This window comes from Miniopterus natalensis, chromosome 5, assembly GCF_054644295.1.
Source record: "Miniopterus natalensis isolate mMinNat1 chromosome 5, mMinNat1.hap1, whole genome shotgun sequence".
NCBI lineage: Eukaryota > Metazoa > Chordata > Mammalia > Chiroptera > Miniopteridae > Miniopterus > Miniopterus natalensis.
In genome coordinates this window covers 22,116,610-22,142,706 of record NC_142085.1, presented here as the reverse complement: position 1 = coordinate 22,142,706, position 26,097 = coordinate 22,116,610, and the positions used below count along the sequence as shown (strand labels likewise).

The window sequence follows — 26,097 nt, the reverse complement described above, 5'->3', positions numbered from 1 at the left end:
TGGAACTATTATTATTATTATCATCATCATCACCATCATCATCCAGCTCCCCTGTCTTCCCCCTCTCCCCGTGCAGGGAGGAAGTAACTTTTTGAACAAACAAGCTCATGGGCATTCCTATAGAGAAGGAAAGGTCTGTTCTGTCCCAGCCATCTCTTTGATGAGTCTGGTCAGCGGATTGGCCCTGGGCTATGGTTTTTCGCACTGAGCAAGCTGTTTCTCCCACCCAGAGCAGGAAGCAAGAGAAGCTTTTGAAGGTTGCCAAGCTTTTAATTTCCACTGGGACCTTTACGCTGAGTGAGGAGCGATCTCAGCGATCTTGCTTGGCATCGCAGTTGCCTGTATCCGCGTGCCCTGGCGGCCTGGGCCCCGGGCATTCCGCATCTTCACCCTCTCCCTTATGGTCAGCTTGTAAGATGGACCTGAATTCCATGTGAAATTGCTCTTAAATAGCACAGATCAGTGCTTTGGGAAAAGGGGGGGAGGGCATAAGCATTGGATGTATAAAGTATCTTTAATTGGTCTTTTAGTGTTATTGTGAGAACCAGAGAAGTTATGATTTTCAAAACAATTATTGTTGTTTATTTGTAGCTTTCAGATGTAAAGTTAAGTGAATGAAAGCAGACATGTAATATATAATAAATGAAGTCCTTACTCTTTTCCTGTTGCTGCTCTCCTCTAATAAGCCGTCTTTGAACTCATCTTATAGTGGCCAGCGTTTTAATTCACTGTTCTGTTCAGTTTGGGGCCTTACATAGGAGCTGTTCTGGCTGTTTCCTCTTCTGATTTTTCGCAAACCTTGATATTTTGACCTCTGATGGACCTTTGGGTTTAATTTGCCCCCTCTTTCTACTTGTGGTGTGCATTCTTAACCTTTCCCTGGCTCTCCTGGTTTCTTCCATTCCTAGCCTTCTTTGAATTAAGTACATTTGTTCACACAAGTCTGGCACGAAACAGACATTCAGTAAGTATGGCTTGAAGGAAGTGCACACATCAACGCCGTCATCCATAATTTAATACCAGAAATAAATCTTTGAGTTTGACACAGTACAACTATAAGATTTTACAGGTCTGGGGAAAATAATGTCTCCTCCTTTGAACAGATTCCTAATAGCTAAGATTTTTGTGATGGTGATAGCAGCCAGTATAACTTGAGCGCTTGGTGTGTGCCATGCACTGTGTCATGTGTTCTACATGGATTTTCTCAGTTAATTCTCACAACTACTTTATGTGAGGGATGCTGTTATCATCTTCATCTTATAGATGAGAAATCTGGACACAGAGAGATTATGTAGCTTGCCCAAGTTTCATCCAGCTAGTCAGTAAAGAGGCTGGGGCAGGAAGTCAGACAGTTTAAGTCCAATGCCCTAATTCTTTATCATATTATTTTAAAAACTCACCATCCTGCCTGTTCTTTTTCATTCAAATCAGACTACACTTTATACCGAATTCATACTTCTCTGCTGGCTGTTTGCACTGTTCCCTTCATGCTGAGTTAAAATGAAGATAACTTTATTATTTACTCTCCTCGAGAAATCTGATCTTACCACATCCCCATTAGGTGCACACACGTGGAAAAACTGGAGAAACTTCCCAGAGAAATATCTATTGTAACGAGCCATTGGTAAAAAGCACTTGCTGTGCATCTGGTAGCAAATGTAGCTGTAATTTAAGTTAACACTGCTTTCCAATTCAGTTTAACCAACATTTACTGAACACTCGCTGTATTCAAGGCACTGAACCAGGTGCTCCTGACCTGAGGCTCCAAAGGCAAGTCAGATACAGCTGTGACCTCAGAACAGCTACTGATCCAAGCTGGGTTTATAAAACACACAATACATAATATAACAAATATCTATTCTCAAAATAGAAGTGTTTAGAATCACAGTGTCTTACTCAAGTAGAAGAGAGGCATGTGACGTGGACCCTGAAAGATGGGCTGAGAGCCTGAGGGACAGAATGAGGCACCAGGGCATATTGGGGAGGTAGTGATGCTTCAGGAGATAAGGGAGGGCTGTCCACTAGGATGGCCCTGGGTTCCCATTTGGATTCTGACATTTACCAACTGGGTGACATTGAAAAAATTTTAAACCTTTCTGACCATCTATAACAGGAGGGCTAAAATTAATATATCATAATGTTGAGAAGATTGAGTGAGATAATGTCAGCACACATGACCACCGCACAGAGTGTTGGTAGTAATGGAATTATGGATGAAAGCTGCGATTTTTAATGTATCAGGTGCTCTGTTCCTTCATTTTTCCATCTGGCTGCCCCTCTTGGCCTCTGTTATTAGCAACACCTTGTATTTGCTTTCCAATGGCTTATTATTTAATTTTCACAACATCTTTGGGAGCTAAATAGGTAATAACTATTATTACAGTAAAAATCCATTTTTACATAATACGATTTTAATGGAACTGCTGATTTTATAAAATGAAAGTGACTGGTAAAGAAGATTTAAGTGATACTTTTGAACCCCTAATATAATTTTATGGTGTTTTGTGTATTTTAATTCATTAATAAAGGAAATGTGTAGAACATCCCCATCATTATTCAAATAGAATAGCATAATTTTTCAATAAAATTCTTAGTGTAAATTGCCTATTTCCATTTTCTGGGAAATCAATTTTATGGAATGACCTCAGACCCATCCTATTCGATAAAAATAGGACTTAACTGTACTAATAAAAGACATCACTATCTTAAGTATGGCACCATTTTCCTTTGAGGCGTTCTGTCTTTATAGACATAGGATTTCGAAAGAGCTGTAAATTCTTCTCGGTGGAATTATATGGAGTAAGCTGAGGTAATCAGGAAGAATTTGCTCTTGTAGTTCAGTTTATGATAACTGAGCTTTGCACAAACAAGGATGTCTGATTGTCTTTCCCTCCTAAATATTGGGAGAAATGATCTAAACACATTCGGGTCATCTTATAAAGCGGGAACAAGTTTCTCAAGTTTGAAACCCTCAAACCTTTTCCAAAATAGCTGGTCAATGGGCAAAATGACCCTGCTAGCTTGCACTTTCTGTGTTGCCCTGAACTGGTCTAAGAGGGTTTGTGTGAGCTGTTTCCAGGGCTCTCTCTGAAAGAGTATCAGCCATAACAGAATGACACCCTTTTCACACAGGCCGGACTAATGAAAGGAAAATGTGTTATGATTCCAAATGATAGCATTCTGTTTCGAAGGGTGCAGATATGATATCACATAGCCTCCAGCATGTTTGTGCATGTGTGTGTGTGTGTGTGTGTGTTAGAATTCTCTGTGTTCCATTTTCTGTATTACTTTGAACTATCCTCATTTGAAGATGAATGGGAGAACCCTGTTTTTCTTTCATAATAGTTCTTCTGTTTGTTCTGATTTTCAATACTCGGGTACTTTAAATAGCAGAGAGGTTCTCAAAGTCATATGATGTTCGAAGATGGCAATATTTAACACTTTCCTTATGAAGTTTCAAAGCCTTAAAGTTGGTGATATAAGGAAAGATGATCATAAATCAGGAAGTAATATTTTGGGGAAGAAATTTCCACAACTGTAGCATTATTAGCTTTATTAAAGCCTGAGATTATAACTAATTTAGGGTAAAATACACATAAGGCAGAAATTTAAGTCTGCAACATCAATTAGAAACCAAGTGTTGCAAACATTAGTGTTCTCTCTGTAGCTTAAGTAGTTTTCAAAATTTTTGTGTTATCCCATTTAAATGGGACCGAAAAAGCCATATAAACCATTACCCTATTTATTCTGGATCACTAGCAATTGGGATGGGGAGAAGTTTAAGCTTGAGTTACCGGGGTTCTTTGTATGATGCATAACATCAGAATGGTGACTGTTGGTGTGTGTGTTCTAGAAATCTATCACTACGTAACAACCCCCTAGACACTTAGCAGCTTAAAACATACTTGCATTTTATTTTGTTCACAATTATGTGAGGTAAGGCTAGGCTGGGGCATTCTTATCGAGGCCTTCCATGCATTGCAGTCAGGCGGTGGCTGGGTGGCAGTCATCTAAGGGCTCGACTTGGCTGCAGGGTCTAAGACGGTTCAGTCCCGGGACTGTAGTTGACGCTGGTTTTTGCTGGGAGCTCCGTCAGGAAGTCAGCTAAGAGGCCTCCGTTGCTCTCCACGTGGGCTTCTCGGTGGGTCTTCTTGGGCTTTCTCACAGTGTGGTAGCTGGGTTCCAAGAAGAAAGAGCCTAAGGGATCCCCAGGGTGAGCCGTCCAAGAGACTTGGGCCGACGCTGCGTGCCTTCTGGGCCAGCATTAGCTGCATCAGAACATCGTGACCATCACACGGTCTTGGTCAAGCAGGGCACTAACGCCAGCTCAGAGACAAGGGAGGAGAGTTAGGCTCCACTCTCAATGGGAAGGACAGCAAAGAGCTTGCAGCTGTCTCTAATCTACCGCTATGTACGTGTTTATGTGTGTGAGTGTGTGTGCACACGTGTAATTAAGAGCAGATGTGCTTGACAATTCAAAAGTTTTGAGTGTTTCAGGGCCTGGTGAATTTGTTCTGTCTCCCCTCTCTGGGCAGGCGTTAGATTCCGTTGGCTTACATGAGTCAGAAATTGAAGAGCACCAGGAGACAGGCTGGTCAAAGGATTTCAGTTTCTATATTCTTTAGTACCGATAATGCTTGGTGGTACTGTATTGCCTCTTAACTGCCTGGAAATGGGATTCTTAAACCCTCCAAACATAACTGAGGCCCCAGTCTGGTATTGCTCACTCTGAAATGGGATGGATGACAGTGTTTGGCTGCCCAAATCTCTCCATCCGTGACCAGAAACCCCTTCTTGGGAGAAAAGAGTGTGGTGGGTTGAGGGGAGGAATGGAGCACAAATATTTTGAGCAGTTTTGTTTCTTTCAGGAAACAACAGTCAAAGTTTTCTTTAATCTTATTTAGAATATACATGGGAAAGCTTTTTAAAAATAATTTATTGGAAAGAACAGACAAATATGATTTTTAAGAGGTACTTTTGACACAAACTTTAATCAGCATTATTATCAAATAAAAATAAACAAATAAAAAGAAAATCTAAAACCAAAGATCAAAGGATCTTTAGATACTATATAAATCTCCTCCCTTTTAGGCAGTTTCTTAGAGGAGAACATAGATGTCTGTGAACTTAGCTTAATGGTAAAGGGTGTTAGGGCCATGTCCTTCCCACAAGAAGGAAAAGTCAGAATCTCAGGCTCCATGGAACAGGCATTTCTACAGGCTGCAAAGATGCTATACAAGCTCACTATTTAAAGCAATTTAAGTGCAAAATCCTTTGCAATGTGGAGTCCTTTGATGAGTTGAATGATCACCTAGTAATTTGGTTGTTTTATTTTGGAATGTTTTTATACACATATATTTATTTGTATTAAGTAAATATTAATATAGTTGTAAAAAGATAGATACACAGCAGGTAGAGAACTTCATGGCTATCTAGCCTCACTAAAACGAGCTAAGGCAATGCAAGTGTTTTAGAATTTGTAAAATGCTATGAAATGCATTAATATTATTCCCCAGAATTTGATTATGTTTCATACCATGAATAAGAACAGAATTTATCTCCTTGTTCTCAGCTCAGCATTGCAAATTGCCTCCTAAACTATATAAGAAGGAATACTATTGATTTATTGCTTTAGAATTATGTCCCTGAAATAGGATTACGTTTGCAAGACACTCTTGGAGGTTAGAAAGTTCCTTCTAGTTGCAATGACCATGATTCAGATGGCTTCTTATAAATTAATAGCAGTATACCCTAACCACTGATCAAGGCCTGCAGCAAAGTAGCCTTGCTAGAGTGGGTAACCAAGAGTTGAAACTGTTTTTAAAAGAGTATTTTTATAATTATATATATTTTATCCATAAAAATTGTTTCAATTAAAGTAAGAGCAGAGATTTTTATCTTCTATAAATGACAAAAGGAACATAATTTTTAAAATATGTTAAAATAAATCGATACCCTTTCTCGAATCTCAATTTGTCAGTCTCTGCTTGACTCAATCATGGTGTTTGTTTCTGGGCTAATTAGAACTCACTTAGGCTCTTCTCTTGAGACCAAGAGTCATGTTGGCCCTGACACTTTTTATGGCTTGCTAACTTGCTGGAACTAATTAGAGTTTACTCTAATTCAGTGGTTTTCCAAATCCTTTTCTGTCATCACTCACCTGAGAAACACTCATTGTCATGGTCCATTAGTATCATAGTCATTTTCTAGGAGGGGACATATTTCCCCAGGATTCACAGATCATAATTTGGGTTGGGGGCGGATATTGGCAAGTGTGAAATATGTAAGAGACCCAGGGTTTATTTTGGTACTTAGGCCCACCTAGAGGATCATCACCTTTCTAACTTTACAGATTTCTGACTCCAGTATCCCAGAAGTGTGACCCTTCTGGGCACCTGTGTGATAACCCCTAGAGGAGCCTAACAAGTGTACACATAAAACACCTATGGTGCTGTTCTTCAGGTGCAATAGGTGTGGCTTCTTTGCTGCTATAACAACTTCTTTCTCCCACATAACCCTTGCAAACTTTCATGCACAGTTTAAAACTACTTTTTAAAGGAACTATGCATTATTTTCCTCAGGACTTTTAATTGTACTTTGTCTTTAACAGTATAAACTACCAGCTTCATAGTAGCAGTAGATGCATTGGTGGTTACTATGGAAAAATGTAAATATGTATCATAAACTTGACAGGAAACCAGAATAGGCAGGATGTGGCATTTTATTAATTATTTCTTTTTTCTTTTTTTTAAATTTTTTTTTATCATCACCCAAGGATATTTTTTTTCCATTGCTTTTCAGAGAGAGTGGAAGGGAGAGAGATAAAGAGAGAGAGAGAGCAAAACATCGATGTGAGAGAGACATAGCGACTGGTTGCCTTCCGATTGGGCCCTGACCGGGGCTGGGGACCAAGCCTGCAACCGAAGTACGTGCCCTCTGTCAGAATCGAACCTGGGACCCTTCAGTCCACAGGCCGACGCTCTAACCACAGCCAAACTGGCCAGGGCTGGCATGTTATTAATTGTAGAGAGAGTAAAAAGAATGAGGTTGAAAAGATGACTCAGAACGTTTCGTGCCTCAGTGAATGGCAGGAGTGCCACCTGTGGAAACAGAGGCTGCAGGGGAGGCAATAGGTTGAACGGGGGGCTGATAAATTCCACGACAGACATCCCTGTGCTGATGCTTAGATGGTAACAAGAGGTGTGGAGCAGGATTTTGGAGGGGGGCCAGCTAGGAGCCTGCATTTGGATTTGGTAATCCTCAGCACAGCGGACTAAGGAGGCCTCCGGGATTGACCCAGTTTACAGCCAACATGAGAACCATCACAGAGATACCAGGAGAGGGGACGGTAGGAGAGAGCACCTTGGGGGACATTCTAATACAAGTGGCAGGAAGAGAAACCAGAGGAGGAGCTACCACGAAACCAGGAGAATTAGGAAAGGAGCCAAACCAAGACGGTGGCTGTGGCTGACAGTAAATGTTCCAAGAAGGCCTAGGAAGACGGTAATTTAGAAATTGTCTGAGAATAAGCTGTGTACTCTCTGGAGGCTCCTACAAAGCAAATGCAAAATGCAATGCTTGCCTTGTCTTCCAGTTCCACACTTCTGCATTGGATCTCTAGGAAAACCCGTGTGGGGTTCCCGAATTGTTCAAATTAAAAGTAATTACTCCCTGATGAGACAGCAGCGCTTCTAGAGTGGCAGCCAGGTTGTCCCCGGTCACTGTCTGGTTAGAATACTGCCCAGTGTTCTAAATACAGAGGCTCGTATGATAGGTTAATCCCAACGGAACTGGTCACTTTGTACAGCTCAATCAGTTTGGGAAAATAGAAGAGGCTATATTATCCAAGATATCCCTGTCATTTCCTAAAGAAATACAACATTACAAAAATATAAAGCAGCATAATATATATTAAAAAAAGATTTAGAGGATTGCATGTAATTCTTACAATGAGTTCCATTTTGGAGGTAAGAATTGAAGGTCCTATTTAAAATAAGCAGCAATAGTCCATCAGAGTACATTGGTTAATTCCTTTCAACTTTGAAATACTGAAACCAGCATCCATTGCTATTTATTTTTGGGATGCTGATATTAGGAACTAATCTCTTTATTAAAATCATTGGTAAATAGAGGGACCAGCTACTCTTGTTTATCTAGGACTGAAGGATTTCCTGGAACACAGGGCTTTTAGTAATAAAAGCCTAGAAAGTCTATGGCAAACCAGGATGAGTTAGTCATCCTACTAAGAAATCACTTTTAAGTTCTTACCAATCCCAGATTCTAAGATGTGAACTGTTACAAATTTTCTGAGAATTAATGAAAAATTTCCTTGCTTTAAATGCATAAACTTATATTTTACCTAGTTTCCTTCCCTCAAGAAATTTGTCTGATAGAATTAATATTTTTTGAGGAGACACAGGCATTTCTTACAAAAGAAGGGAAACTGAGTGATTGCATATGTATTTTGCCCTCCTGGTTGGGGCCGGGGAAGTATGAGCTAAGTAAGGAACAGGTGCTCTTGGGGCCCTTAACATAGAGCTGGGCATTTGCACTTGCTATAATTGAATTACGTATTTAATTTTTTCTATACTTTATGGCCTGTTTTCTATGTAGGTATTTTTGGAATGTAGAATTAAATAATATATGATTTCCCAATTATTGTTTTAGATATAGTTGCCATTCCTTGAATTGGTTATGCTTTCTGGAGGGAGCTGAATCTCTTTGTAGACAGAGCTTTAAAGATGGGAAGTTTGCTCAGTAAGCAGGTGATCAGAGGTGCAGCCTGACTAGCAGGGGCAGAATAGAATAGGTGGCTCATTGTCATCCCTTTAGTCACCACACTTTTACATAAATCCAGGGGCTCTTAACTTCTCATTTGCCTTGGTTCCCTGTGGCAGTCTGGTGAAGCCTAGATCCACTCTCACAGTTTTTAAGTACATAAATAAAATAGGACTATAATAGGAACCCGTACTTTGATGCAACTATCAAAATATTAAAAATCACTTTGTGATATAATAATATATATCTGCTTTATTAGAGCATTAAACAACACTGTGTAGTGCTGGTTCTAATTACTATCATAGTTTAAATGATGCTGTAGATATTTTTCAGACAGTGCTGCTATAAATTTTTTTCTTCCCTGTAAATGTAGGCTGTTTCTCCCCCTGGAAAAGTGCGGGGATTGCTCTCCTTTCTTTGAATCTGGGCTGGTGTCTTAGTGACTTGCTTGACCATAGAATGTAGTAGAAGTAATGTGCTGGGATTTCCAGGACTAGGTCATAAAAACCTTTGCATAGGAAAACCTTTGTTTGTTTGTTTGTTTGTTTGTTTTTGTTGAAAGTATTGACTTGGATGTCTTACTTGCTATTGGAATATTCTCTTTGGAACAGAGCCCTCAGGCTACAGGAATCTCAAATCACATGGAGAAACCACATTTTCACACCATCCACAGATAAGCTTTAGCTAGTAGCCAACATCAACTTCCAGGCCAGTTGAGCTTGTTTTATTGTGCTATGTTTTATTGCACTTCGCTGATATTGCTTTACCCACCACCAGCAAAAAGATTGGGACTCACTTTGTTGAACTGCTAGCTTCTTTATTGCAATGGTCTGGAACCAAATCCGAAATATCTCCAAAGTATGCCTGTAATGGGGCCTTGCTGACATCTCTGAGATTTTTTTGGTTATTTGTAAACACATGAGAAATCTCCTATTTTATCTTTAGGTCAACATTACTCAGGAGTTTTTGTGTGTATTAAATGATGCTCTCTTAGAAGGGGCATTCCAACATTCAGTTTATGAGGAGTCTACATGGGATTAAGACTCCTCCTCAAAGTGAGCTTTGTCTCTTCTCTTCAAAAATTGATTGACCTTTGTTTCATCACTGCCATTTGCACAATGCACCTGCTATTAAAGCAGAAATCATGCATAAATTGAACAACTACTGGGCACATGATTTATTATATGCCAGACACTTTGCCCCATGTTGGGGTAAAACAGTGAGCAAAACAATTCCAGTGCCTACCTGGAATTTACTGCCTAGTAAGGGAGACATACATGTAATCACAAATATAATTATAAACTAGTAAAATTAACAAATGTGCTGTAGAAAAAATTTAGAGAGTTATGAAAGCATATACTATGAGGGTCCAGACTGGAATGAAAATGGATTCAGTTAGATAAACCATGTTGTAAGGCAGAAACCACCATTTAGATATTAACTAATAATAAATTTACCCAGAATTTCTCAGACTGTTTCCAATGAAACCAGCTCTTTATAAGTATCACTTGGAAGTAAGACAACAAAGTCAAATGAGTTTGGGACATTCTGGACTAAACACAGATAAATAAGTTTCTTTGCATCTGGTCTTTGCAAAGCCTTTCCTGTGATAATATGCATGGCATACTTTCCAGAGGGGGATTCAGTATGGATTGTTCCTCAGGGACATTTGACCATGGAAATTCTTTTATTCACAGAGAAGCTCATGATGTCAGGGTTTTGGGAAACACTCTGAGCACAAAGTATTCTCACACTTAGTCTTATTCTTTTTTTTTTTTTTTTTTTTTTTTTTTATGCCTAACAATTTATTGCACAGTATACTTTCCAGAGCATTCAGCAAAAGCTATCTTTCTTCATTCTTACTTCCCAAACTAGGCTTTCAAATTAATCTGTGTTCCTTCCTTCCTTTCTTTTTTAAAATATTGAATTTATTGGGGTGACATTGGTTAATAAAATTATATAAGTTGAAGGTATACAGTTCTATACCACAGCACCTGTATATTGTATTGTGTTCACCACCCCAAGTTATGTCTCTTTCCATTACCATTTATCCCCCCTTTACCCTCTCCTGCCTCCCCCCATAGTCTCATTCTTGCAACCACACCATGAGGTTAGGCATCCTGTTGCATTAGGTAAGATTAGATCTTCTGTGAATAACAAAGACCTAAAAAACAGAAGTTTATATTCTCTCTTATATAAAAGAAGTCCGCTCTATGGTGTCAGGGACTTGGAGTCCATTCATCTCTTTGTACTACCATGTGCTGTTTCCATTCCCAAAGTCACTCTGGTCCAGTCACCCTGGTCCACTATGTGTGCTGGAGCTCAAGCCACTGCAACCACATTCTAGGCAGCAGGGAACAGAAAGGATTCTTCCTGTAAGTCCCACATGACAGGTCTCCTTGCCTTTTATTGGACAAAACTTAGCTGAATGTCCATATCTAACTGGAAAGGAGGCTGGGAAATGTAGTCTTTTGGCTGGGTGCCAATATATTCAGCTAAAAATTGAAGTTCTTGTTACTAAGGAAAGAGAGAAAAAACACTGAGAGGCAACTAATGGCCCCTGCCACAGCTATCTTTTATTTTCCAGCTGAGGAAATTGGGGCCAAAAAAGGAAGGCCAGGTAAGAGCCCAGAGATCACAGAGACAGCAAAGATTCAAATTCAAACCTGCACATTCCTGAGCCTCTCTAGGTCATTGCAGGATCCCTACGTAAACATGTGATATAAAGGGGCCTGGTGATATGCACAGATAACACCATCGTAAAATATGTTTCAAGAGGAAGGTAGGAATATATTTCTTGGAGGTGTATCACCATTTTTGGAAATTAATAGCATTTGATTAACAAAACGCTGGCAGTCATGTGTGACTGCTTTTTGCGAGGTGCACATTATTTAGACCAGGACTCTGCTGTCAGGCTGCTGTGCTCTCCAGGGCCTGCTCTGTGTCTAACAGCATCTCCTCGCTTTTCCTCACTGTAACATCAGTGATGCTTTGCACGCCCTGAATCCCTTCTGAAGCCATCTGTTTGCCTCACTTTATTTACATGATAGCATCACCTGATGGCAATTGAGTGTCTAGATAAAAAAGATTGCTCTTACCTAGATTGAGCTGGGGTTTTGTCTGGTTTAACAGCAACGGGCTAACCACACCGACTGCACTTCGCAGTGGGGAGATGGTGTCTGCAAAGCCCAAGCAGAGGGTTGGCACAAAGGTGGTGAGCTTACTGCACGGTGCCAGGCCTGGCCGGGCTGCGCTCAGCAGTGCACATGGCAGGCATCACACTGCTGGCTTCTAGCACGTTACTGGTACCAAAGGGATCTTCTCATCTCTATGCTCCCAGTGTTCAGTGTAGCCTCAGAACAGAGTAGATGCTCTTTGCATATTTGTTAAATAAGTGAGTGGGTGAGTGGGTGAATGAATGAATATATGAATGGTGCATTGAATGGAAAGCTAATTAAATCCCAGCTCCTCTCTTCCATTCCTATTGATGGTGTAATTGCTGGACCTGTGATAGATCAGCAGGAATGGTTGTTGTTGGCATAGTGAGGCCAGATGCCTTGGGGTGGTTGCTCTGGGGACCTGGCTCTAGTTCTGAGTCAGAGCATTCTTGCTGACAGACCAGGCCTCCTCCCTGTCCCCTTAGCCCACTGTAGGGCAGGAGCTAAAGTATAGAAGCACTTTCTTTCTGAGAGATCTAGGGGAATGAGTGTCTAGAGCAGAGTTTCCTCCCACAGGTTCAGGTGTTTGTAACTCCAATCCTCACCACAGGGGCAGTTTTTACGAAAATCCTGTGGAAAGGGAAATGGGCAGGGTCCCACAATGGCACAAATCTTAGAAATAGGATTTAAGCTTAACAAGTCTTAAATGCAGACACATACCTCGGATATACAGCAGTTCCCCAATTGCTGACTCCTAAACCCTCCCGGGGGACCACTGGACAATTGGCTCCTAGAAATGCAATTTGGTTTCTGATCCCCCGAGTTCTGGTAATGCAGAGGCTATCCTGGAAGTCCCACGGCTCCCCCCCACTCCTCAGCTGAAATATCCTGCCTGCACTACTCCAGCTTCCCCAGCTGCTTCTCTCATGTCCTAGAGGGGATCAAGACCTTGCTTCACAACTTGTCATCCTTAACTCTCATGGGGACCCCGCGGAGCTGAGGGACGGGTGTTGGTAGTCAAGTCATGATCTATTGGCTTCTTCTCGCATCAGCTACACAGCAAGTACTGGGCTTGAGCATGTTATGTCATCACAATCCTTGATTGCTCTCTAGCCTCTGGTTTTCTTTTTTAAATTTGGTTGATTTGGCATATTGATCTTTCTCTGCATGCACGTACTTAAGAATGTAGGAGAGGTGGGTCTAGGTGTTTGTAAGATGTCTAATCCAATGGCTTCCAAAATGAAAGATAACCCATTGAGGAGCAGATAAAGAATACTAGAATCTTTATTTTTATTTATTTCTAGCCGATCCTTTGAAAGTGTTTTTTGCCTGTGTTTTATTATGTATTTATTACATTAGTATTGTGGTGTGTATATGTAATTTATCAGTAAATTTATAAGTAAGTAACATTGAGAATATATGATTAAAATTATACTCATCCAGAGAAGAACTGTTTGTCATTCATTTGAATTTTAATACCATATTAGTATTTATTAACTATAATAAGTCTCCTACAAAAGCATTTGCTAATAAAATACATGCTATATATGGTACATATCATTCTATATGTATATGGCTTATACAAGTTGTTTAAATTAAGTGACAAAATATAAAATTAGAAAACTGACTTCAGTAACATATTTTAATTTGAAAATAGGTTAACCTTTATGTAAACCTGAAAATCCTTACATGCAACAGCAGCAAGTTTTAATTTTCCTAAGGCCTTGGTCTTATGTATCAATATTGTAAAATATTTCAGGGGCTTCCCAACGCTTTCAGGATAAATCTCAGACTCCTGAGTTTGGACCACAGAGTCCTTTGTGATCTGGCCTCACTGTCCACCACCTTCCTGTGCGTCTCGTCTCATTCCCCAGTCTCACTTACTGTTCTACTTACTGCTCTTGGATGGAATCAACTGTTGCTCCTTCCCAGTCATTCAGAGTTTCTATTCTCTCTGCCTAATGATAACTTGCCCCCAATTCTCCCTGTTCCTCTCCCCTCTCCCATCCTAACACTCTCTTCTAGTTACTCCTTTCCATCCTTCAACACTCAATTTAGTGTCACCTCTCCTAGAAAGTGTCCCTGAATTCCATTTGATGTCATTTCCCTTCCCCTGTGTTCCTGCAACACCTTGGGCATTTTTCTATTCTATACCTTTATTCTGTAATTATTATTTACTTTGATATCACCTTGAGGGCAGAGGCCATACTTTATCTGGCTTTTTATATCCCCAGTGGAAAGCACAGGATTTGGCAGGTTGCAGATACCCAGTGAGTGCCCGGTGGGTGAATGAAAGCGTGATGCAGGTACTGCCCCACCGTCCCTGCTGCAGTGAGCCTGGGGATTTCAGAAACCAAAGGGAGAGGTGTCAGTTATGCTGAGAATCTCTGCAAACAAGGGAGGGGTGGAGGATGGTGAGTCCCTAAGAATCTTAGCAACTGACCAGCAGGTGCTGATTTTGTTGGGAAGCTCTGGTGGCCTGGGAATCATTCAACACCAGCACTTCTTTAGAATCCTTGGGCCAGAAACTTACTCTGTGAATTGGGACTCCCACAGGTAAGAAGATACTCTATGCAAGAGAGAGCGGGCTCATTCTTTCCCTTAATGGAGTTCTCTGAACTCTAGCACTCCCAGGCGGTGCCTCTCATTTCCCTTCTCCCCTGGTGAGCTGGTGGCCTTGCATTCAAGCTACTCTTCCACACAGCTTGCCTCCTCCCTCCTCCCTGCACCTTCCACCTGAGCAGTTGATGGGCCTCCTGTGGCTCAGCACCTGAGGAATGGCTGGGCCTGGTGCGGCTTACCAATCAGGAGTTTAGAGCTCTCTGGGGATTTACTGCCTTCCCAGCCCCAGGCCTCCCATGGCTCAGCATCCAGGGTTGGTACACCTCCTGCGGTTTTAGCTAGCGAGCAGCTTGAGGATCTTCTGTTTGCTGTGAAATTGTTTCACAGGTTACCCTTTCTCATTTGCATAGTGTGGATGCACCTGTTTTTGTTTGTTTTCTTTTTTTGGGAAACAATAAAAGGAAGAGCATAAATGAGAAAATATTGGTGTCTGCTGAGAGCTGTGACATTGGCTACTGCGAGGGGGCCAGGTTTTGCTATTTGTAAGAGTTAAGGCCTAAATCATGGCACTGGCGAGGACATTATTTGTAACTGAAGGAGCAGGAAAGGTGCAGTAAACCTTTTAGGCTCCTAGAGTGTCACTTGGTGTGTATTTAATATCTTATGAGTCTGAATGAATTAAAAAGGCTTCCAACACTCTTTAAATTATTGTATTCATCTGGAAGTATCACTCCAGACAAGGCTTTGGGCAGAGCAAGCTGATCCTGTAGTTCAAGTGGAAAGGGAAGGAAAGAGTTAAAGGATTTTAAACTGCTAAAGAGGACTTTTGCATCTTTCTGGGAAAGCAGCAGTTTGCATGAAAATCACAACTTTTATACATTAACTATGGTTGAGACTCTTCCCAAAAGCAGTGTAAGAAATGTGCACCAGACCCTATACCACCCACACTCCCCCCCACCCCACTCCCTCCTCCCGGGGAAAAGGAGCACTAGGACCAAAGGGACATGTAGCTTCATCCCAAGGATTTTCAGATAACGAAGAGAAGGGAGAGACTGGTGGATAGTCAGAAAATAGAAGATATTGAGAACACAGTTTTTGCCACACCATGCTCAGTTTAATCCTTACTCAGAGAGGAAAACTTAACCACTATTTTTATAAACTCCACTATTTTAGTATCTTCACTTTTCCCATCCTAATTCCATGATGACCCATCACAGGCAAGCACAAATCACATCGCATTAATAAGGACCATGGCCAGACTTTTAGTACCAAGTGCTGAACTTGCCTTTTCAAGATCCCAGATTATTTGAATACTGTTGATTAGAGAGGCTGGGTTAAAATCTGAAGGCCATGAAATAGTAGCAGCAAGAAGTGATGTAGAAAATAGCACAGTTATTCAAATTTCATTTTTTGACGTGGCACATTGAGCACAGTTAGATTCTTCATTTAATAATAGGAACAGTGATTACACTATGGCCTTAACAGTAGCGTTACTACTACTAATATGCCTATTAGTATAATAAGATAATATGAATCCTGTTCTTTTTTTATGTGTCAGGCATTGTGTTAATTTTTATTTTACCTCACTGAAGTTTCATAAAAATGCTATGACACTGGCACCATGTTTCTGAACTGAAACATGAAAACTGAAATTGAGAGAAGTTCTTAAACTTTAGCAGGTGCATAAGAATAAATTGAGATGACTTTAAAACACTAGTGGTCTGCATTTTGAAACCATTCTGCAGTTTGTACTGAAATAGGGCGTCCATGGGCCATGACGTTGAAAAACGTTGGCGTAGAGTAACACTCTCCAGGTCACACAGCCAGTAAAGACAGTCAGGATTTGAATCCGGACCTGTCTCATTCCTGCTGCCCACACTTTCTTTCATGATGCTTTGTACCTGGATGAAGGAGGGTTATTGCTTTCCTCACTTGCCTTATACATCCAATTTCATCCACTATTGGGCATCCTTACAATTAACACCAGGTTTTTGGAACTTTATTCTGTTTTAAAATGTTTGAAGAATACCTGAGATCTTTCTTGTCTAAAATAATATAAAGATATACAAAGCAAAATAGCAAAGAATCTTTTAATCCTTTCTTCTTGCCCTTCTTTGAATAACTGCTATTCTCAGTTAGGATTACATTGTTTTGGGTTTTTTTTTTTTAATGTGTGTATTTGCTTCTTGATGTGTAGCTTTTCAAAATGTCAATTAATTGAACACTTTATATCAGGCTCCATCATAAACATGTTAGGGGAATTTATTTTGTTATCCTTGTAACCACCTTGTGAGGCAGCATTGCCCTTCCTGATCAGCTGAAGAAACTGGGACTTAGGGATCATAAAGCTCATTGGTAGAAAGACAAGATTTAGACCCAATAGTCTGACTCCAGAGCTCTTCTACGCTTCTTAGGTGCCAGGCACTGCAGTACTTTTTATGTGGTATTGTACCAAATTTTTAGTATCACCTTCATGAAGTATTATTTCTCTTATTTTGCACTTGGGGAACAGAAAACCAGAGAAGCTAAGTAATTTTCTCAAAGAATGTCTTATTTGGGATTCAAACTTAGATTTGTCGGAATTCTAATTGGCGAGCACTCTATTGCACCGAACTGCTTCTTGGACAAATAGTAATAAGAGTATTAGCTAGTGGGTTTGCCCTACACGAATTCTTTGTCAGGTATCAGTGAATGCAGCCTGGGGAGAATGGGGACACAGTTGAGAAGCAACTGGAACTGTAGAACTACGTAGACCCTGACTCTGTGGAGCGTAGGTAGGTGGAGCACCAGTGGGATTCTGGTCACTAGGGAGTTAGGAGCAAATGAGGGCACTGGGTTCTCCTAGATGGATGGGCACTAGAAGGAAGGAGGGAACAGATACTGTCTTCCTTACTTTAAAATATCGCCTTTGCTTTTGGTTATTTGGGTGAGTGTCAGAGGCAAATACTAAAAAAGACACAGGTCTACTTCTTCCTTCCAGCAGCATAATGTAATACCATCTCAAGATTAGAAAACAGAACAAAGAGAGGCTGGAATGAAAGGAGGCACAGGTTCTTTTCTATTTTTATGAAAACAGCAGCACCTTCTGGTCTCTTCCTTTCAGAATTTGGGATTCAGAGGATTGATCGGATATAGTTGGGAATTTTACTTAAAGACCTTCCTATTAAATAGATTCAAATATTCTTGAAGAACAGATGGTATAGACTAGAGGAAGAGATAAACACTGTATGTTAAATATTTTATTGATCAATTAAAATATCATAATTTAAAATGTTTCTGTTATGGAAATTATGCATGTCTCTATGTGATTGGAAAACACACAGAGAGAGTGTATGTGGGGAGTGGGATGACAATTTATTATCTAGAATTTAAACTGTACTCTTCCCATAAGGTGAGGATGAAGAGTGCTTTTTTCCTTCACCCCCTTCCTCCCTCACCCTCTTCTACACGTGCACACATGCACACACATGCACACACACACACCAGGCAGGCAGCTGGTTTTTCTTCAAGGTTTTCTTCATTCAGTCTTGAATCATGTGCCTCTGGGCACTTTGAAAACTGCCTCTTCTGCCTATTTTTAAGATCAGGTTGAAAAAAGAACAAAAACAGAGGCCGATTAGAATAAAGCGCCCGCCTTGCATGCATCTGCTGAGAAGGCGGCTGTGAAGGGAGCGCTCCGGACGGGCTGTGGTTCTGGAAAGAATGCACGCTTATCTTCCAGCACTTCTTTGTTGTGCCTTTTCTACTAGAGAATGAATCCTTGATAAACAAATACCATCAACTCTGCCAGTTAGTCTACTTAGCACTAATTTGCAGTCATGCAAACCTTTCATACCTGTGAATGATTTGTGTATGGGAACCTCCATTGTTTTTCAGGAGTTCTCTTTTTGGATATGCCAGTCCTTCTCGTAAATTGTGATAGACTATTTGGATAAATTGTTCAACTCGCCAAAAGTTAAACGAGACTGATAACGGAAACAAACAAACAAACACCACCTACTATTATTGTAAATATGTAGTTAGAGTAGTTACTTTAGAGCTAAACTTATTCTTTTTTAAAAAAAGCAAGATTGGGTCTTGCTTTCTGTGTGTGTTTTCCAATCACATAAAGACATGCATAATTTCCACAATAGAAACATTTTAAATTGCTAATGGCATTAAAACTTACTTTTGGTTCACGTATTAGTGGAAAAGTATTAGGGCCAAGACTAAATGTAGAAACAAACCAGTTTATCATGAAAGGCACATAATGGGATATAACAAGTCTACAAATAGTCCTTGCATGTCCTGCTCTGCCCTTGCCACCACTGTCCCTCAGAAGTCTGAGCTAAGTCAAGAGTTGGTGCAGGCTGTGTTCCTGACAATAGCAGGGTTGTAGTGGCAACTGTCTTCACCTCCTAAGTTATGGGGCCTGATACAGTGAACACCATACAAGCAGTGGATCTGCCTGCCCTAAGTTATGCCTGTTCATGTGACCCCATCATTACTCCCAAGATCTGTGCCCTTTGCCCTTGATCTCATTTCTACAGGATTTAGACAAGTGTCAGACCCTTGGAATGCCGCACAATAGTGACCTTGATTCCCTGATTTTGCTGGGGAAAAATGTGAGTTTAAATCTAGTGCTGAAGTTATGTGGAATGCTTTGTAACTATGGGAGTCAGACTATTCCTGATACAAAGGAAGCCCTAGCCCTCTGTCAGAGATATCTACTTTTAGGTTTGGCTCAGGCTTTCTGGTCTTAAGGATAGATAATGCAATTATAAAGACTAAAGCCTCTCTGTTGTTGTTTTTGTTGTTGCATTTGATACATGAGGACAGTCAGGTGATTCCTCCTTAGTGTTAACTTTTGAGATTTTATTTCTAAAGTTTTATCTTTCTAATTGTCAAAATACCACCCTTTCTGTAAACAAAACAAAACAGTTTTCCAAAAACAATACTAAAATCATTTTGTGGGATGTTTAGTGCTTGATGGATGAACAAGTGGAAAGATGGTGTAATTCGGAACCAAGAGGCATCAGTCCATGGCTGGTCCTGAGGTCCTTGGGGGGGGGGGGGGGGAGCAGTCTTTAATTACATCTGGTACTCATTAATTCTTTTTGGAGTCTCTTTCCAGATCTGTTCCCCCATCAGCCTCCCATCGAGCACAGAAATTCCAGATGGTTCGCTCCATATGCCAGTGCTCGTTCTCTTAAGTAGGATGGATTGGTCACTGACAGAGTAGGATGGAGTAGCCTTGGCCAAGTCAAGACAAGGTGAAAAGCAGTGGGCCACAGTTAAATTAGAGCTGGTCTACAATTCATATTTTTAAGTGGGTTGTATAAGTAACTTTCTGAGTGATTTTTCTGAAATGTCTCGAGTAATTTCATGGAAAGAATGCTACTTCTAGAGAATGTGGCATATAGATTCTAACTTTCTACACCTGGCACAGAGAGAAATTCTCTAACACCTGTCATTATAGCTGAGGGTTAGTCAATTTGAACCTGCAGCCCATCTCTCTGGGGAGTACATTATGATGCAATCTTTTGCTCCTTGCAATGATAGGTATAATCTTTGTTATACTGATAAAAGGAGACTTCCTTCATAAAAATCTTTTAAGGGCACTATGTTTGTTTTATTTTATTATTTTAGCAGAATTTTGCTGTAAGAGGAACAGACTTGGCATTTTGAAGTAGATAGGAATGAAGGGAAGGTCAACCTCCACATAATGAAAAAGTATATTATCATTTCAGATGTTTTGCATTGCATTGTATTTATTTGCTTGTCTTCATTTGATTATGGGAAACATGTCTTACTTGTCTTTGAATGCCCACCACCCAACAAGATATGACACATGGCAGGGAAAGAAAAGGGGAAAAAGAAAAGTGAATAGGCAGAGCCAGGAAATTTTAAAGGGGAAGGTGGCGCTGAAGGAAAGAGCAATATTTCTACTCTTTTCTTCACTGTATTCTTTTCCTCTGATGGCTCTTGGGTTTGACATATGGCGGGTGTGTATACACATGCGTGTGCACTTACTCTACGATAGGTATTGTTCAAGGTGGTAAGCAAGTAAAAGTGAGAATGACAGTCATAGTCTCCATTCTAATAGAGCTTATAATAGTTAGGCTATCTGTGATTTGTGAGAAATGTGTTGGGGTATATTTGGAGTGAGTGAGGTAATTAAAAGAAAAATTTATTCTAAGAGGGTATGTGATAAAGACCAAAGGGAAATTTTAAATCCCATGTAATTTTCAGAATTTAACTGAAAAGTTTATTCAAAAGAGGGCTAATATCATGCTTTTATGTGTCTATGAGTACTATGTGGATGAGTGAAAGCATTTATTGAAGCAATTTAATTGTTTTGTACAATCAGACTCAACAGCCAAACATTAGTAGAATAGGCCATAGGCTGGAAGACATGAAAGGCATTTGTATAGAACTCAAAGGTGCTTGCTTGAAATAATTTCTATCTTGCTTTTAAAGTCATAATAAAGTCATGAACCCATAAAGTGTATGTTAAACTTAGAACATTCTCTAGATATTTCACTCTTTTTTGAATGTTTATAAAGTACTAGAGATGAAATTGAAATATATACATTTATTTTCATCTGTTTAGCCTGATCATTCATTTTGTATCAGTCACTAATAAAATCCTGAATTTAAGGTGTGTAGGAAACTAAACTCAACAGATCTGGGCAACATTTATTTAACATCTTTGTCTTTGATGTCGCAATAAGTACTAGTGATTAAAAAAAAATAAAAAATGGCCTCTTCACTTAAGGAAGTGATAATGGTAGAGAAAAACATAATTACACTGAAACCAGCCCAGTGATAGTTGCCTCCTTACATGCAATAATATGTATGCAATTATAATAATGTGTTTTAGTGCTCTGTTATAAGAATATACAGGGTTATCATTGGAGAGTGAAAGAGACAGAGATTTCCACAGGGGGAGTGGTGGATCCAATGGTAGGACTGAGAATGGCTTGTTAGCAGAGCTAAAGCTGAGGTTGATTCTGACAGATGAGTGGATGGTTCTGATGCTGCTGGATCACGACCATACCTTGAGAAGCACTGCTCTGTCCAGCTAAAAGACGAAGGAAAAGAGAAAACATATATAGGAGAATCTATGGGACAGGCCTAGAGGTGTCACACTTCAATTCTGCCTGCATTTCATTGACTAAGACTCAGTCACTTGGCTTCATCTAACTGGAAAGGAAGCTGGAAAAGGTGGCCTGACTCTGAACCCAGGAGTAGAAGGGAAATGATTGGCTTTACAACCTTTCAGTCGCTGCCACAGGATGGTGTGGCTGCCTTGTAGCTAGGGAAGTAAGCAGGAACTAGAAAAGACAATTCTTGAGAGGCTAATCTGGGGGATCGCATCCTTAAGAACAGCAGCATGCATTGTTTCCTGAAATAAAACACGAGCTTGTGTTAACAAAATTCCTTAAAAATTACACGTGTCACTGATTATGGTACTTGAAATTGAAGCAGAAATATTTATTTGATATATTTAATTTGTGTCGAATTACTACTAAGCCTCAGAAAGTAACACAATACTTTGGCATAGGTAAAATATTTACTGTTTTAAATGAGAATTTTTATTCACTTTTTACTCTATTGTTATTTTAGTAAAAATGAGTGATTCTTTCCTCTGAAGTTGTCAGGAAACTTTTTATGAAAGGAAAAATCAAGAATAATGGTTTTCAGTTGTCTGATGAGTTCTACAGGCATGCCAAGCTAATGGACAACAGTACCAATAATAAAAATATTCAGCATTTATTGAGCACATACCAGACACTGTGCTTCACATGGTGGGAATTAGGGCATTGAGAATGGCTGACTAGTACTGATTAAGCAGTTCAGATCTATTTATTCATTTAACCACCCACAAAACCAGGTAGTTTTATTATTATCCCAATTTCACCGATTAGACAACTGAGGCTAAAAGAGGTAAAGTTGTTGGTCCATAGAGCCAGTAAGTAGCAGAGCTGGGATTCATATCCAAAGTCTGACTTCAGAGGCCAACATCCTGTCTGTGATTCTCTCGACCTCTCTGAAACTAGAACCAAAGTTAAGGGGCAGGGACAAAGTGTAGGGACCTCATCTGTACATTTGCACGAAAGTAGGCTTGGGGCGCTGTTTGGGATGTAAGCAATGCCTTTTGGCCATAACACCTGGTTTGTTAAGCAGTGGCAGAACTTAGTGACTCCTTCCTCTTTTCTTCCCCTTCCTCCTTATGAAGGCCTAGTCCTTGGCAAACTATTTGTTCCCCCTGATGCTGTACCTGTCCTGGCGTAGGTAACAATTTAAGCAGCTCCTGACTTTCCTGGAGAACTGCAGAGGGAATCACGGGGGAAGAGAAGGCAATTGCTTGTTTTGGTTCCATGTCTGAGCAATTTCTTGTCCTTCTGCAGACAGGACTGTCCTTGTGGATACAGATCTTCCATTCCTCAAAGGCCTCTATGTGATGGGGACTTTAGAGTTCCCTGTGGACAGAAGCAACGTTCTGAGTGTGGCCTGCATGGTCATTGCCGGCGGGGAGCTGAAAGCCGGTGAGTAAAAGGCACGAGGGTTGGGGCACAGTGGGAATTAGCTCTGTGAGAAAGGCCTTGGGAAATGATGGTGTCATACCGCAGGTTGCTTAATGGAGTTTGGGGACAGCTAAGGCAAGGAGTGATTTTACCAGTAAAGCTTTTCTGTGACTTTTGTTGGTCATATTCTCATGTCCACCCTCTGACATCAAACCATGTTTCTGGCCCCAGAGTGCTCATGCTGCTGCTCATTCCAGGGCTCTTTTTACCTCCTCCAAGCCACAGATCGATTCCCCCTTTAGTTCTTTGTAGGAGAATTTACCTGTAGCTCACTTTTTCAGAAGATCTCATAGGATGGGTTTGTTATCCTCTGCTCAAATCGCAATAAAATATCAATTGCTCCCCTAGTGCAGATCCTTGGGAAAACAGACCTGAAAACAAGCTTATGTGCTAAAGCTTTATTGGGGCAAAGAGCCGTGGCATGGGGGTGAAGGGAAAGAGTGAAGGAGAAAAGAGGGAAAACAAGCACAAGGTGGCCGCAGCTTCTCAAGGAAACATGACTATTTGCTTGGCTGTGTGAGATGCCTTGAGAGAAGCCTCCATTGAACCACCACATCTTGGGACAATAGGGAAGAAAGCTGAGGAAAAGGCAAATAATGCATATGGTCCACCCCCAAAACAGTGAACTCCTCTGTTTTTTTTTTGCTATGTTTTTTGGCTCCCTATGCAGCTAATGGAGAGCCAGAGACTCAGTGGGTGCTGGGAGCTCCTTTAGCTGAGAAGTGAGGCATGTTGTTGAGACCATGGAGTGGGCCTGGGGTAGTGTATTAACCAGGACTGGTAAATTGGCTTTTTTCAAACAAACAAACAAAAAACATGAGTTACTATAGGTAGACTGTGCACTTGGAATTGTTGTAGGCATTAAGGGTACAGTGATGAAAAGACATGTGCTCTGCCCCCAAAGGAACTATTTTTGAACTTGGTGAGGGATTCTACTTTGCTCTCCAAAAGGAGATTAAAAGAGAATTCCCAGAAACAATAATACCTTGCCCCAGAGAAATAAGTCTTTGATGGTGAGGAAGTATTTAGATATGTTGTTTGGTAACATCCAAATTTTAAAATTTCTGGTGGGAGAAATTTCTAGACTTAACTAACTGTCCAAAGCTTAATCACGGTAAGAAGATTCCTGAAAATTTGTTGTCAAACCTCTTTCTGAATAGTTCCAGTGGCAAAAAAGAAATAGAATAGAAACCTTCTGAGAAAACCTGTTCCGACTTTTAAAAATCCCATTAGAATTGTTTTCCTTCTATTAAGCCAAATTCTGTCTTCCTCTAATTTCTGTTGGTTCAAGTAATCCTTCGATCCATGTAAGATGAGTGTCACCCTTCCCTCTGACAGTTCTTCATTCACATCTCCTTGAGTCTTCTCTTTTTCAGGTTATGCAGTTTCTATTATTTTAATCATGGTTAAATAATAGTTACTTTAAATTATTATTATTATTATTATATAGTTACAGTGTTTTAAGATAATTTTTATTTTTTCAGTCTATTGTACAAAACTGAAAAATACAGAAAAGCAACATAAAATTATATAGAAGAAATCAAGTAATCACTCACAGTCCCAAATGATAATCACAGTGAACATTTTGCAATCTTGTCTTAATCTTTTTTTTACTACACATGCACAAATAGAAGCACACACACATTTTAACATGTAGGTTATAGAGTTTGTTAATATTTTGAAACCTATGTTAACAATGCAAAAATTTCCCCAACTTATTCTATTTCTAAGACATATTTTTTATTAAATGTATTGGGGTAATATTGGTCAATAACATTATATGAATTTCAGGTGTACACCTTTATAGTACAATTTTATAATGCAACTGTATCCTCTATTATGTGCCCACCTCCTGAAGCCAAATCTCCTTGTTACCTTGTATTTGACCCCCTTATCCTTCCATACTCCCCCCAGCCCCCTTTCTCTCTGGTAACCACCATTCCGTTGTTTGTATCTGTGAGTTTGGGCTTTGGTTTGGTTTGTTTGTTCAGTTATTGCTTTTTGTTTACTACACCACATGTGAGTGAAATCATATGGTTCCTTTTCCTTTTCCACCTGACTTATTTCATTGAGCGTGATGGTCTCAGGGTCCGTCCATGTTGTCGCAGATGGCAGTGTTCCATCCTTGATTATGGCTGGAGCATTCCACTGCGTTCATGTCCTACATCTTCTTTGTCCAGTCATCCAGTGAAGAACACTCGTGTTCTTCCTATATCTTGACTATTGTAAATAATGCTCCAATGAACAAAGGGGTATATATATCTTTACAAATAAGTGTTTTCAAAATTTTCAGGTAGATACCCAGAAAAGGGATTGCTGGGTCATATGGTAGCATTTTTCTTAGTTTCCTGAGGAATCCTCATACTGTTTCCCATAGTGGCTGTATCAAGTCACACTCCCACCAGAAGTATACAAATGTTCCCTCCAAGACATATTGTAATAGCTTTAGCATTCCATGTCTATGTGAATACATACAAATACATACATGTATAATAATTTAGTTAAGCATTTTCTTATTATTGAACATCAAGGTTGTTTCAGGGTTTTGTTTTGTTTTTGGTCCTTGTAACTTACTCTGTAATGAACATCTTAGCACTAAGTCATTATTCAAATCTCTGATTATTTCCTTGGGACAGACTTTTATAAGTGGAACTAATGGCTCTAAGGATAAGTGCATGTTTTAAGGTCCTTGATACATATGTTAAATTGCTTTTAGGAAAGATTTTATATATTTGCATTCCCTCCACATTTCTCAGAGTTACGAGATCTCCTTACAGTTCCTAACATTGTCACTAAACTACTTGTTTTGTTTAATTACTCTGAGAGCATGAAGCTGGTGGGGAGACTATGCTGCCCCGAATAGGAATATGAGAACCAGACCTGACTTATTCTGAACAGGATGAAACAAGTAAAGCTGTTAAAAGCATGGACTCTAAGTCAGACAGCTTGGGATCACATCCACCTTGGTCATCTATTTGCTATTTCACCTAAAGCCAGCCAACCCCTGAACACCTCCATTCCTTCATCTG

General features: G+C 40.0%; 1 protein-coding gene across 1 annotated transcript in view; it reads left to right on the top strand.

Annotated features, from left to right (window-relative positions):
- Window positions 1-26,097, top strand: part of PKHD1 (PKHD1 ciliary IPT domain containing fibrocystin/polyductin) — a 377,339-nt gene that overhangs the window by 213,172 nt on the left and 138,070 nt on the right. The window contains 1 exon segment of the mRNA XM_087817135.1: window positions 22,892-23,029. Within this exon segment, the coding sequence (XP_087673261.1) occupies window positions 22,892-23,029 (138 nt within the window).